This window comes from Phalacrocorax aristotelis, chromosome 19, assembly GCF_949628215.1.
Source record: "Phalacrocorax aristotelis chromosome 19, bGulAri2.1, whole genome shotgun sequence".
Classification (NCBI taxonomy): domain Eukaryota; kingdom Metazoa; phylum Chordata; class Aves; order Suliformes; family Phalacrocoracidae; genus Phalacrocorax; species Phalacrocorax aristotelis.
This window is the reverse complement of record NC_134294.1, coordinates 2,370,532-2,384,122: the sequence shown is the minus strand read 5'-3', so window position 1 is coordinate 2,384,122 and position 13,591 is coordinate 2,370,532. Positions and strand designations below refer to the sequence as shown.

The following is a 13,591-nucleotide window of genomic DNA, read 5'->3' as shown; positions in this document are numbered from 1 at the left end:
TCACAGAATCACAGAATGTTATGGGTTGGAAGGGACCTCTGGTGATGATCCTGTCCCACCCCTGCTGGAGCAGGCACACCCAGAGCAGGGGCACAGGACTGCGTCCAGGCGGGGTGTGAATGTCTCCAGGGAAGGGACCCCACAGCCTCTCTGGGCAGCCTGTGCCCCTGCTCTGGCACCCGCACAGGGAAGGAGCTTTTCCTCATGTTCAGGTGGAACTTCCCGTGTTCCAGCTTGTGCCCATTGCCCCTTGGCCTGTTAGTGGGCACCACTGAAAAGAGTCCAGTCCCATCCTCCTGACACCCACCCTGCAGATATTTATAAGCATTGATAAGATCCCCCCCCTCGGTCTTCTCTTCTCCAGGCTGAACAACCCCAGGTCTCTCAGCCTTTCCTCATAAGGGAGATGTTCCAGTCCTCTGATCATCTCCATAGCTCTCCACTGGACTTTCTCTGGTAGTTCTCTGTCTATCTTGAACTGGGGGACCCAGAACTGGACACAGCACCCCAGATGTGGCCTCACTAGGGCAGAGCAGAGGGAGAGGATAACCTCCTTCGCCCTGCTGGCCACACTCCTTTGAATGCACCCCAGGACACCATTGGCCCCCTTGGCCCCAAGGGCCCGGTGCTGGCTCAGGGTCACCTCGCTGCCCCCCAGCACCCCCAGGGCCTTCTCAGCAGAGCCACTCTCCAGCAGGTCCCCCCCAGCCTGTGCTGGTGCGGGGGGTTGTTCCTCCCAAAGGGGCAGGACCCTGCACTGGCTCTTGCTGAATCCCATGAGGCTCCCCTGGGCCCAGCTCTCCAGCCTGGCCAGGTCTCGCTGGATGGCAGCACAGCTTCTGGTGCGTCAGCCGCTCCTCCTGGTTTTGTGCCATCAGCGAACTTGCGGAGGGGACACTGTCCCTTTGTCCAGGTCATTGATGAACACGTTGAACAGGACAGGACCCAGCACAGACCCCTGGGGAACACCGCTAGTTACGGGCCTCTAACCAGACTCTGTGCTGTTGATCATGACCCTCTGAGCTCTGCCGTTCAGCCAGTTCCCAATCCACCTCACTGTCCTCTCATCCAACCCACACCCCCTAAGCTCACCTGTGAGGGTGTTATGGGAGACAGTGTCCAGTTTCCTTAACTAAGTTTCCTTAGTTAAAAAATCTCTAAGTGTTTTTTTTAAAAAAACTTTTTTGGAAGGCACATGGTTAAACTAAGTCCTTGCAGGTTCAAGATGTTTCCCTGGAGAAGGCAGGTCTTGTTCTTCTGTAAAGGGAACCTTCTTTTCTCCGCCTTCCCCTGCAGTTTACTCAAATCAGTTTGCATTGCTGCATAGTCGCTACCACAAATAGAACAGCGCAGCAAGTTACAAAAATACCAACAGGATCAAGCAGGTTTTTTCCCTGACCGGATAAAGAAGTGTTTTCTGAAACCACTGACCCAGTGGTATGTCCCAATGTGCCAGCTCCACCCTCCCATTTCTAAACAGCTCTGGAAAATATCAGGAGGGGAAAGATACTTGAAGCTTCCAGATAACTCTTCTCTTTTTTTTCCCCCAAATTAAATCCCAGAAATCAGTGTTTAAAAACAACCTAGAAATGTGCTCTTCTCTTTGGCAAAAACAAATACCCGGTGCAGGCCAATGTGTAGTCTCACTTCACACTTACTCACTTTCAGACTGTTAGGCTCCCTGGAAAGCGCTGTTTCTTTGGGGATGAAGGAAGCGGTGGTGAGCTGTTGGACTGTAAGGCTCTTCATAAAGGGTCGCATTGCTGCGTAATGGGTCTTGATGTGTTTTGACAGCCTTGCGTCAGGAACCTGGTGCATTAAACCCCTTCGAAGGAGATGGAATGGTTCAGTATAATTGTTTCGAACATCCAGCTTCCTTCTGAGAAATCAGTCTGCTTCTTTTAAATCCTGGAGTGACTGAGTGATCGGAGGGGGCTCTGGAAAACATTATCCATTAAGGATCAGGAGCGCATTCTCTGTACCCCTTCCCCACCCCAGGGAAAAATTAAGGCAGGAGGGAATTTGTCCAAAGACAGCCTTTTCTCTCCATTGCTATAGTTACTTGGCAATTAGACCCTCTCAGTGTAATATTGAGTATTTATTATTGTATGACTCCAAGGTGATATTTAGAACATGCGGTTCTGAAAAACCTTTTTTGCATTTCACAGCCCAGCGTGTGCTGTCCCAGGGTTCCTTTCCTCCCTCTCCCCTCACACTCTCTTCTGCTTTCTTTCAGTAAATAAATATATGAGAAAATAGAGGAGGCAGAAATGAAGCCAGAAAGCTTAAAAAAATCCCTGTCTTTCTCTGATGGGGGTCAACTTTTAGTAGGTTCAGACCCTGTATCACCAGTTTTTTTAACTATATACCTGAACTGTGCATTAAATTAGTAAGACTACTCACAGACTACAAGTTAGCCATCCACTTAGATAAACTGCAGGTTAGTTTTTCAACGGATGGCCACCAAACAAGCCAGAGGCAGAACTGGGAATCTAAAATTAAAAAGTACCACTATTATTCTTCAAAACTGTGATTTCCCTGGTGTCTGGTGGAAGAGGCCATGCAGAGGGCATGTCCGGACACGTGCGTGTCGGTGAGGAGCTTCTCTGGGGCCACACCAGCCAGGATTCGAAGCCCCTTTTTGACATCACAGACTTTCTTTTAACTGCTAGCCCTAGCAGTAGTGCAGTATAGGAAGGTTCGCCCTCAACCCAACAGTTTTTGTTTTAAAACTTTCAAGGAAGTTTCTTTTAAATCTTGATCCTTCCCCAGGATGAGTGTATCGCCTCTTACCCTGTTTTTTCAAAGAATCCCATAGCATCCCTCCTGTCAGTTCCCCACTGGACACTAATATGCTCTTGTCTCCTTTTTTCCAAAGAATACACATCTACGTTCTCCCACAGTTCTAAATAACATGAATCGCCTCCCACACACACATTTTTTTTTTTCTGCCAAGAGTAGCAGCAATCTGTATAGGACGACAGCAGTGTAGGAGTTATCTGCTTGAAATGGTTGACACAGCCTCGGTGGTGGGCCCCCACTTTGCTATCTCTACTTCCAGAACGCTTCTTTCATGTTACAGAGAGAATCAGACCCAGGCAGGAAACTTCAGCTCTCGGTCTCTGCTCCAGTTTGTTCGTTTTTTGTTGTTTTTTTTTTTCCCCCTCAAAGATACAAGCCGCATTCACCAGCAGATACTGATGCTTATTTTTCTCTGTTTAAAGCCTCCTTGCTATCCAAGCAACAACAACAAAAAAGTCAAAGTCCGAAGTCTGAGGAAAAAGAAACCCCTCCTCGGCAGGACTTCGCCCTAAAATGGGAAAAGTGCCAGACACTCCATTAAGTCTACTTTGCTATTCTTATTGATTCGATGTGGAAGGCAGTCGGATACCGTGGGATGAACAATAGTCTAAAGGCGGAGGTAGACTTGCATTAGGAGAGACAGCTTGTGATGCAGGGTGAAACATCATTCAGTCTTTTCACGGGGATGGCATTCACGTTAAGAAGCAAGTCCATTTTGTGTCTGTACTAACGTATTTTCGTGCCAGTTTTGCAAAGCTGATGTAATGTTATATTCGGTAGTGTGGTACTGCTGGTTACAGTTGTCAGGTACGGCTGATTGAAGTGGAACTTTAAAAAATGGAACAAGATGTGTCACAGCTCGTTGTGCTAATTCTGCTTTACACTGCTTTTGCCATGAATATGCAGTTTGCCCCAAAAATCTCTGGAGGAAAGTGCTTGCATGGAAAGACTGATCTGCATTTTTGCTAACTCTTGTGTTACGGGCATAAGCACTGCTATGACATTTCTTGTCTTTATTTGATGTGTGTGATTTTGTGACCATTTTTTAGTTGAGTAGTAGAAATAGGGAAAGAACGAACGCACTGTATTGATACAGGTTTTCTAAATGAGCAAGCCTACAAAAAGAGTGCTATTTTTCAGCTCTTTTAAGTGTGTTTTTCCATTCGTCCATGTCACTGGCTAATTCTATACAGATTCTAACTAGTGAACCATGACTATTGTATTAAGAAAGAATCCAGACCCTTGCAATTCTTTTGGCTGGTATATTAGCAAGCTTCAAATGAAGTGCAACGTGTCAAGGAAAAAGTAAGGCAATGGAAAGTTTTGTTTCTTTCTGGTGCATTTAATCAGCTTCTCTTTGATTCTTTTTTAATGACAGGCTGCAGACATTATTACTACAGTTAATGACCAAGTTTGACAAGAATGTTCTCAATACCCTCTTTGCTCAGGCTAAAGACATTTCTGAAAGCTCCTATCTGTCAAGCTTTCTGTGCGTAAAATACAAAGTTAAAAGAGCAGTCGCAAGCACAGAAATAAACAGCACCATAGGACACGCAACTAGGGGGAACGTGCTGGAAAAGTGGCGATCCCAGCAGTCCTGCAGTCCTCTATTCTGGGCTGATACCTGAAAAAACGCCTCACAGTCCTTTTCTGCAGAAGCATCGTTGGGCTTCTTGAGGTGGGATTTCAGATATGTCTCGGTCACATCTGTCCATCTTGTATTAAACATTTTGTGGAATACAATTGGATTGAAATCTGTGGGGCAAGTGAAACCAGTGTGGCTGCAAACAACTCCAAGGCATGCCCAGACAAAGTGTTCTCAAACATGGGCAGGTACTTTTGGACTGAAATAAAGCAATTGCTATTCGTGGATGAGGATGTTACTTTGTATGTTGAACAAAAAAATAATTATTCTACATCCGAGATGTGGACCCAGATTGCAGGGATGTGACTTTTTAACATGACTCTCTGCTAAATCCCCTCTCTCTGCACGCTGGCTACAGCTGAGTGGCTAAGTCTGCTCTCAGTCTGTGAAAGAGGGATAGGGGGCATGACGTGGTCTCTCCTATTTAGGCAAAACAATTATAAGAAGATGGTCAAAGCCAGAAAAACCTCATGCCTCTAGCGATACTTTTGCTTGAGTGATGCGTCATTTTGCTGCTGTTACTGTGACAGTGCTGCACTGGTAGTAGAATGTCTCATTTTTGGCCAGTATATGGACATCTTAGGCTGCCAGGTTTATTGTCTTTTACATTAATCAAATGAGCAGATCTGCTTGGGTGCTGATGAAGTAGAAAAAAGTCTGGTTTTAGCATTCTTTCCAGGGAGGGGGAATGCCTCAAACCTCACACTAAATGGGCAAGATGGTGTTTTTCATTAACCATGGTGTTTTGATTTACTCATCAGTTCCTGCAGTAAATGGGGAAACTCTTAAAACCTTTATATTCCAAGAGTACCCTCAGCAAAGTTGCTTTGGAATCGGAATGGGAGGGAGGCTTTTTTTATTGTTTGTGTGCTATTTTGACAGTGTGTACAAAGATCTCCATAGTGAGAACTATCTGTGGCTTGATTACGGAATTCCAAGACACTGGGTAGTGTTGTAGGTACCTTTTTCCTGTATTAGCTTCCAAGAAACGCTCGGTTTTCAGCCTCAAATGAAGCGATGCTGCTGGTTTACTGACTCTGACTAATAAAACCCAGCAAGCTAAACTTTACCATTGCTGGAAGACTCTTGCAGCAGTAAATTCAATTTATGAGAACCCCTAATAAAAGTTTACATATCTTTCAAGTGCCACAAGCTTGACATGAAAGAAAACGGGCAATCTGACCTAAAAAAAAAAGATCAAGATGTCTTTAATAGAAAAAATGAATATTCAGTGAAGCATAAAAGTCTTCTCTAGGACCTTGCTTCTAAGCACGTTCTCACTGTCACCCTTGGTCCTGGCTAAACACTGGAATAAACAAAAGAAATAGCATTTCACCGTGCATGCAGGAGGAGAAAATAAAAACCACATCGTGTTGGACCACAAATGCTTTACAAAGCTCTGGCTGAACGTGAAAAGTACTTTGTAATGCTACTAAGTCTTTATCCTCTTGCTTCCTTGACTATAATCAAACATACAGGGAAAGCACATGTATTTTATAGTTGCTGACCGCAAGATCAAAAGCGTTGTTATTAACTGCACGTGAATCTGATGCTGTAGGGCCCTTAAGCCATCAACTGACATCACTGTTTGCTTCCTTTGTTTATAGACCCTCATTTTAAAGATGCGTAATGCCTGACATGAAGCCCTTTGAGCATGTGCTCTCCTGTTTGGGTGGGTGATTCCGTCCCAGGAGGGGTGGGAAATGCCTGTAGCGCAGGTAACTCTACCTCACGACACTCAGCTTTATTGAATGTCTCTGCATCGACTCTATTTGCTGTCAACCCCTCCACAAATCGCAGGGCTCCAACTGCAGTTACATATGCTGAGCCTTCTGCCTGCTGGGATCCACCCCTCGCTGCAGATCGTGGCCTACCAGCGAGAGTCTGGTCCTACATCTTAATAAACAAACAAAAAAAATTTCCCTTAAGCATGTCCTGCTATAAACAAGCAAGGCAAGCAGCTGGTCCTCATTTGAAAAGATGTTACATCAATTGCAAAAGGAATCTGCGGATCTTCTTAATACACATATTTTTGGGAAAACAAAAAGCAGCTGTTTATTCTTCTTTATACCTATTAGCAGGAAAACAAAATCCAGGATGATTGTATTTCTTCTGCTAAGAAAAACATCCTCTTGGCCTCAACATTCATTTGGATCTCAAATTGTTTAAAATATACTGGGCTGCGTAATTCCGCTTTTGCTCCGCTTCTTCAGCAAGCAGCTAGAAACAGTTTCTGTTCGTAACTATAAAAGCTACTAATAGCAGTCATCGAAAACTTTGCATGAGTTTTGCAACCAAAATAGTGAAGTTCAGAACATGCATTTCCAAATTTATCGATTCTGCCCTTCCAGATCCTGCCCCAAGGAAAAGATGCTCATTAGATGTGCTGCTTTTCTTAATCACTGCTGGTGGGGACCTCTGAGGGAAGTCAAGGACTGAAGGATCTAGGGACTGCAAAATGGAAGCCGCTCGAGATTGCTGCATCCTACAAACTGGGTGTAAGGAGGCTGGGCTGACTAGTCTTGGCAAAGAATTGAATTTGGAGGCCCTAGAGGAGGCAATGCCTTCTGAGGCCGCATGGCCTCCCTCCTAGGCACGGCAAGATTTTTCCCCATCTTGGGATTTATTTGGTTATTGATGGAGTTTTATGTGCTTTTGTTTTTCGTTGAAGTAATCTACGCTCTTCTTGAGATTGCTCTACTGTTTTCTGTCCTTTGCTTCCTGGGTTCATTTTGTTCCTGCACTGAAAACACCAAAGGTTTGGCAACAGAGGAACGGAAGAAAGTGGGTAAAGGCAAAACGGGTGACAGCAGATGGTCAGAAGTCATCAACGCACAGGATAGCTTTGATTTCCTCATAGAGTAAGCAGCGACAGCCACTATGTCCACTCGTGGCCGTCTGTCCTGCAAATTCACGTTTTACAGTTACGCCTCGATGCCCGACTGTGCACCTGGATGCGTGTCCGAGCAGTTCAATTCCCTGGAAGTCGAGCTTGTGCTTCTCAAACTGACAGCTACGCCTGGGCTGCCCTCGCAGTCCGAGTCGTTATCTCTTAGGAGGTCCTGTTTGGTATCTGATAGGAGAATTTAGAGTCAAGCTACAAACATCTGCGGTAATGTCCGAGTGAAAAGTCAGAGCTTGGCCTTGGTCATCTCCTGCCGGGAGGACGTACTGCAGCGTTACAGCCAAGGGAAACACAAAGCGGTGTGTGGCTCCCCGTGTCAGCATTTCCAGTTTCGACAGCAAACCGAGGGAATTAAGTAACAGGGCTTTTGGCTCGCCAGGGCCGAGTCCACAGCGCAGGAGCCAGAGAGCACCAGCGGAGGGTTCTTGGGATGCTGGCACCAAAACTCCGGCGAAAACATGGGCCAAATGATTGTTCCGAGAAAGCTGCAGAGGAAAGTGTTGTCACATAACGAATCGGATGCTCTCCTGGGGCAACGGGGTATGTTGCAGCTCTTAAATAGACAGGTTTTGTTGGGAAAAAGAGTCTGGAATTGGGATCGGTTTTACCCGAGGTCACTGCAATGTGAATTGGTGCGTTAGGAGAAAAAACTGGTTTCTTTCTGGGACTGCCTGAGAAAAGCAAGGGTGACTTAATTGCACAGACAGCCCGATGTGCTGATTTTGATCTTGCATTGGCAGATCCGTATCGCGGCCACCTCAGCCCTGAGGTCATCAAAATGCGTCAGCCCCTGCTTTGCTTCCAGCAGGTCCCAACAAGCTTCCCCGCATGCTGGTTCTCTCAGAGCACGAATTCCTTAACCCCAGCCTTAGCGCCAGCCTTAGAGACTATTTTACCATGTTGCTTCGATGCCAAAGACACGATGCCTTAGAGGCAGCACCGCTGCCGATGTGCTGCTCGTTACCTCTCTAAAGCCTAGTTTTTGGCGCTGGTGGTATTGCCAAAAGGTCACCTGTTCTGGCTGACGTTTTTCCTGCTAATTGTCTGCCTCGTGGTGGTTGTTTGCTTAAACCTGAGGGTCGTCTTGGTGTTTAAAAGGTGTTTGGAATGTGTTTGGAGGAGGGAGGCGCTGCTGGGCGGTGGAGCCGCGCCCTCCGCAGGCCCCGCCCCCCGCCTCTGATTGGCCGCCCTCCTTCCGCCCGCCGCCGGGCTTACCCCCGCGCTGCAGTTGGTAGCGCCCGCCTCCCTCGCGGTGCCGCCCGCCGTCCCCCCCGGGTCGGGGTGAATGGTTCATCCCGCTCCGCCATCCCGCCCCTCCCCGCCCCGTTCGCGCGCCGCGCTCCATACTTGGCGATGACCGGCGAGCCGCGCGCTGATTGGCGGAGAGGCGGCGAAAGGGCGGGGCGGCGCAGCTCTGACCCGGATGTTCACTCCTAGGCAACGGCGGAAGTGGAAGGGCCGCGGCCTGTCTCGGAGGGAGACCGGACGGGACCGGGAGGCGCCGCCGTTGCTACCGCCCAGCGCAGCCCCGCCGAGCCGCCATGGTAAGGGCCGAGGGGGCTGCCCCTCCCCGCCAAGCCGCTCCCTCTCCCCGCCACCCCCTCTTCCCGCCGGTGCCGCCCCCTCCCATCCCCCCGGTGCCGCGCCCCGGCGCCTCCTTCCCCCCCCCACCCCTCCTCCGGTCTCCTCAGAGCGGGGCGGCCTCGTCCCGCCTCCCCGGGGCGGCGGGGAGGGAGAGCCCGCTCTGGGGCTGCCCGGGGAGGGGAGGGGCGGCCCGGCCCGGCGCGGGGGGGGGCCCTGCCCGCAGCTCGGCAGGGCCCGGGGGCGGGCAGCGGGGCCACGGGGTGTCCGGGGTCCGTCCGCCACCTCCGCTGCCCGGTTACTTCCAGGTTTGCGGGCCTGGACCCCGGGGGGGTGTTTACAGAGGAAATGCTTCCGCTTCGGACGGCGAACGTTACCGCTCGGTGTAGCTGTGAAGGGAGCGAGGCGACGCCGCAGTGTCTGAGGGCGGCGGGGGCCTGGCCTGCTCCTGCTGCTGGCCATAAACCCCAAGCTATCACCCACCCTGCCTGGCTGTTCCTCTGGAAGCCGGACTTACTCGTTAAGGTGTACTAAGATCTAACGGAATCTGTAAAACACAGGAAAACCAAGAGCGGGTAATGTTGCAGCGGCAAGGGTTGCTCCTCTGCGTGGATGAGAACTTTACGTCTCTCAGAGGGGATCCTCCAGTTTCTTCACTCGTGTAAAATAATCTCCACCTTGCTGCATGTCGCTGCACGGATTACCCAGGTCATAAAACCGTCCCGTTTTGTTTTGGCACCCTGTGCAAAGGGAGCACGTTTCGTGGGCTCTAAACAAATGCCAGAAGAAGGACGGGAAGTGGCCTGGGCTCTGGTCCACTCCCAGCCCTGCCTGGGTGGATGTCTGCTGCTGCGGAGCCTGCTTAACGCAGCATAACCCCAGGGGATGGAAAAACTTGTATGGAATCACTGAGACCCTTCATGTTTGGGAATTTCTGATTCAGGTTTTCCAACAGAACAATTTAAGAATGTCCAAATGTATTTAGATTTTTAGAAAGAATAACCCAATGCCTGGCTATTTAGCAATACAAAGGCTGGTTAAGCAAGCAAGTGTAACCCTTCTTACCTTCAACCATAAGAATTTCAGAGATAATACCTTATGTTTTTTCCTCAGAGCTGAGGGTCATGTTGATCCTGCCAACTGTGTTTTGCAGGATAAAGATCTTCAATTGGTGAAAGGTGAAGAATGATTAAGATCAAGGTTCTGCGCCTCTGTTCTCATTTGAACAAATGAGATTCTGTACCTGGCTTCTGAGTGGGGGCGGTGACAGGGTGGAGCATCTTACTTCAATTGTGTATCTTAGTTTAAGACACTGAAGTCTCTCTGTGTCAGACCTGACTATAGAATTTGAAATCAGGATTCTAACAAACTGTACAAACTTCTGCTGTGGCAAAAATCTTCACAGGAAAAGAATTAAAGGAAAACAAATAGGCTTCAAGTAAAATAACAGTGGTAATACTGGCAGCTTTTAAGGGCATATGAAAGCATGCTATAAGACTAATCTAGTCAGGCTTTAAATGTAACTCTATCAGTCTTTTGGAGGAGGTAGAACACAAATCCTTTCGAGATCTCCTGAGCTTTATAAGCTTACACTGTCCTCTGATTTTTCGTGTCTAGTCATGGAGACCACTGGGCGTAGGAGAAATCTGATCAGAGCTTCCAAAACTATGTGCTAGTCACTGATGTTGCGTGGACTTCAGGGGTGAGCCTGCGGCAGCCACTCTGTCACTCATGTACCGTGGTGGCTGCGTGCACGTCTGAAGACTCACTCAAAGAATGTGGCAACTTAAGTGTGGTTTATCTAAGTCCTGTAGGAGTGTGCAAGATGAATCGCATCACTGATCTTGCATGCAGAAGACAAAGGATCTGTGGTGATGTTTTAGATATTTTAGAACTTCACTGACTCTTAGAGCTATCTTTACATCACACAGATAGTGCATCCAGTTTCAACTGAAGTGCAAAGCGTTAGAGTACTTCCAGCATCTTTCATTTTAGCAGGTATGAAAACACAACCCTGAAGTTGAGCTGAAACGCTGAAATGGCCCTTTCGTTGAAGGCAGCAGCAAGTTTCACAACAGCTGGGAGAAGCTGTTGTTTGACCTACTATCTTGTAACACACCTTCTTGGTACCGCAGGGTTACCAGTATCAGTGTAGAGCGGAGAGATGGGAACCTTTGTATCCCCTTCACCGTCCCAAGTCTGAACTGCTTCTGGTGAGCTTAAGTGGGAATCGAGAAGTGTGTCTGCATTTCAGTGAGGTGTGTGGTGAGGCAGGGCAGGGCGACACGTGAAGCTTGAAAACTGCCTGGATGGATGCTGTTCTCTTGTGCTAAAAATAAACTGGATGCACTGTTCAAGGCAAAGCAGGACTTGGGAGAGTGGATCTACTGAGACTTCTGGAATTGTGGGTTATGAATGGATGGGATCCAGTTACTCTCTGTAAAAATAAGTCTTCCTTTCCAGGTTACGTAAACCGTCCTGATCGTGTTAGCAGGTATTTCTTCTGCTATGCAACTCTTCAGGAAAAGGCAGGCAATTTTAGACAAACTTATAATTTAATCAACCATAAATTTAAACTGCCTAGGGTAGCACTGTCTGCACATCATCCCTTTAGAATTTGCGAGGCAGCTGGAAAGCACTGAAACACAGCCAAGGATGCGTGATGCGACACTGACACTCAATGCATAAACCTCACGTGCTGTTCCGAGTAACTCATATTTTCAAGGTAGGGGCTGTTTGTCTTGAGCAAGCACGTTGCAGCATGATAAATAACTTGGTTTTGTGCAATGGCTACTAAAACCGTATTAAATGATTGGTGAAACTGCACAACTGAAGGTAACACTTTTCCAGCTGCTTGAACACCAAGCCCATCTCTCTTCTAAACTGATGGTGTCACTTTTGAAACCCTACCGTACAGTGTGACAGCTCAGCGTAGATTTTCAGAGTCCACAGCAAGTCCTTTGCACCTTGTGCCTTCTGAGAAATACTGACTTAAGCTATTCTCTGGAGTCCGTGTTTTATTACCCAAGTATATGAGCTTGGCTAAACGTTATCTTAAAAGGCAAATTCCCAAAGTAATCAAGTTAGAGGATATTGTTGGGACAGGGAATACTGCCATTGCAGTGATGCTTAATCTTGTGATTTATTAGCGAAGGAAAAACATTCTCAAGCTGAAGTTGTTCAAACAGGATTTCCTCCTATGGTAAATATATATGCTGATATCTTACTAGTTGACATAGGAGTAAACCAAAATGAAAGTGCAGTTCAACTCTTTTGAATTACTATTTTTAGTCCTTATTACTGTAGTTGGGTAGAGAAATGACTCTGGTAAGAAACATCACTTCCATGTTCAATTTCTACTTCTACAGTTGTCAGCTATGTTTTCAGTCAGTTGACTTTCATGGGCGAAGGACAGCCAATGAACTTGGGGGTTGTGCGTCATTGTGCGGCGCTCCCCGGTGCTGCGTAGTCGTCCAGTTTTGGCTTTGGGTAGGTGGATGCTTCTGAAGACTTGGATTGAGAGTGCAGGTGCAGCATTTATTCTCCTGCTTGCCCTTTGGAGGAATTTTTGGTCAAGTCCAAATGGCTCCTTGCTCTGCTAAAAAAAAAACTTGTAGGGAGGTGTTTTGGTTTGTTGGGGTGTCTTTTTTAACCCCTTGAGCCGGTAAACATTGTAGTAGTGCCACCTCAAGTTGAAATAAAACTGGATATGTTTCAGCATCAGCTGAAGAGCTAGCAATTCTACTGCAGAAGAGTGAAATTCTGAAAGGCGCCTGCATCGGCAGTGTCAGCTGGAGTTTAGGGCTATGCTAAGCCCAGTTTTTTACCTCACTTTAATACAATGTGATGTTTAAAGATTTGTTTTTTTCAAACAAAGGGCATGACTGCAGAAGTAGGAGATGCTCAAAGGGATGCTGATCTTCTGTGTTTATTCATATTCTTATTCAGTCACCATGCATTATAATTTCCCACTTTCCTATTGATTTATGCTGGGAGTTCCAAAGAATTTAAAAAGCCTCAACCAGCAGTTTCTCTCTCCTTAATGCATAAGGTCCAAAGCACGCATTCGCTGCAATTCCTCCCAATCCTTCGCCACTTGAAGGAAGAAGGGGAGGAAAAAAATTTTCACTTAAAAACAGGAGACTTCAAATTTGCATTTTCTTTATGGATGAAACCTGTGTGGTGTGAAGGAGCTGTTAATACATCGGCATAAGCCTTTCCCAAGCTTCCTGCGCTCTCTAGCTGGGCTCTAGCCCAAGATTTGTTTGCTGATAGGTTGTGTTAATTAAAAAGTTTCTCCAACTTGAACGTAACGATTAAGAATTCAGGCTGGTGTGGTGGAAGTGTGTGGCCACTTGAAGCTGGAGCATGAACTGATTTTTTTTTTTCCTTCATCTTTTCTGTAATGCCTTCATGAGTACGTAATAGTCCATGAATGGGGTGTTCACGTTGACGTTAGTGTGAGAATTGGCCAAATACGAGGAGCAGGTGCCTGAGGACAGTAACTGAAACTTGCAGTGCAGTTGGAGAACATTAAGCTATTGTGGCTTACTTGAGCTGAATTATACTGGCTTCCCCTCATCTGGGCCGGATCAAGTGGCCAAAATTCACTTATGTGGTCTTATGTCCTGGAGCAGGATGGGCACAGGTGCTTCCCA

General features: G+C 47.3%; 1 protein-coding gene across 2 annotated transcripts in view; it reads left to right on the top strand.

Annotated features, from left to right (window-relative positions):
* Positions 1 to 13,591, top strand: part of CAPZB (capping actin protein of muscle Z-line subunit beta) — a 71,344-nt gene that overhangs the window by 1,982 nt on the left and 55,771 nt on the right. For both annotated transcript variants that reach the window (XM_075114250.1, XM_075114251.1), the window contains exon 2: positions 8,790 to 8,896. In XM_075114250.1, the coding sequence (XP_074970351.1) occupies positions 8,894 to 8,896 (3 nt within the window). In that variant the 5' untranslated portion in view covers positions 8,790 to 8,893. The remainder of the gene's footprint in view (positions 1 to 8,789; positions 8,897 to 13,591) is intronic.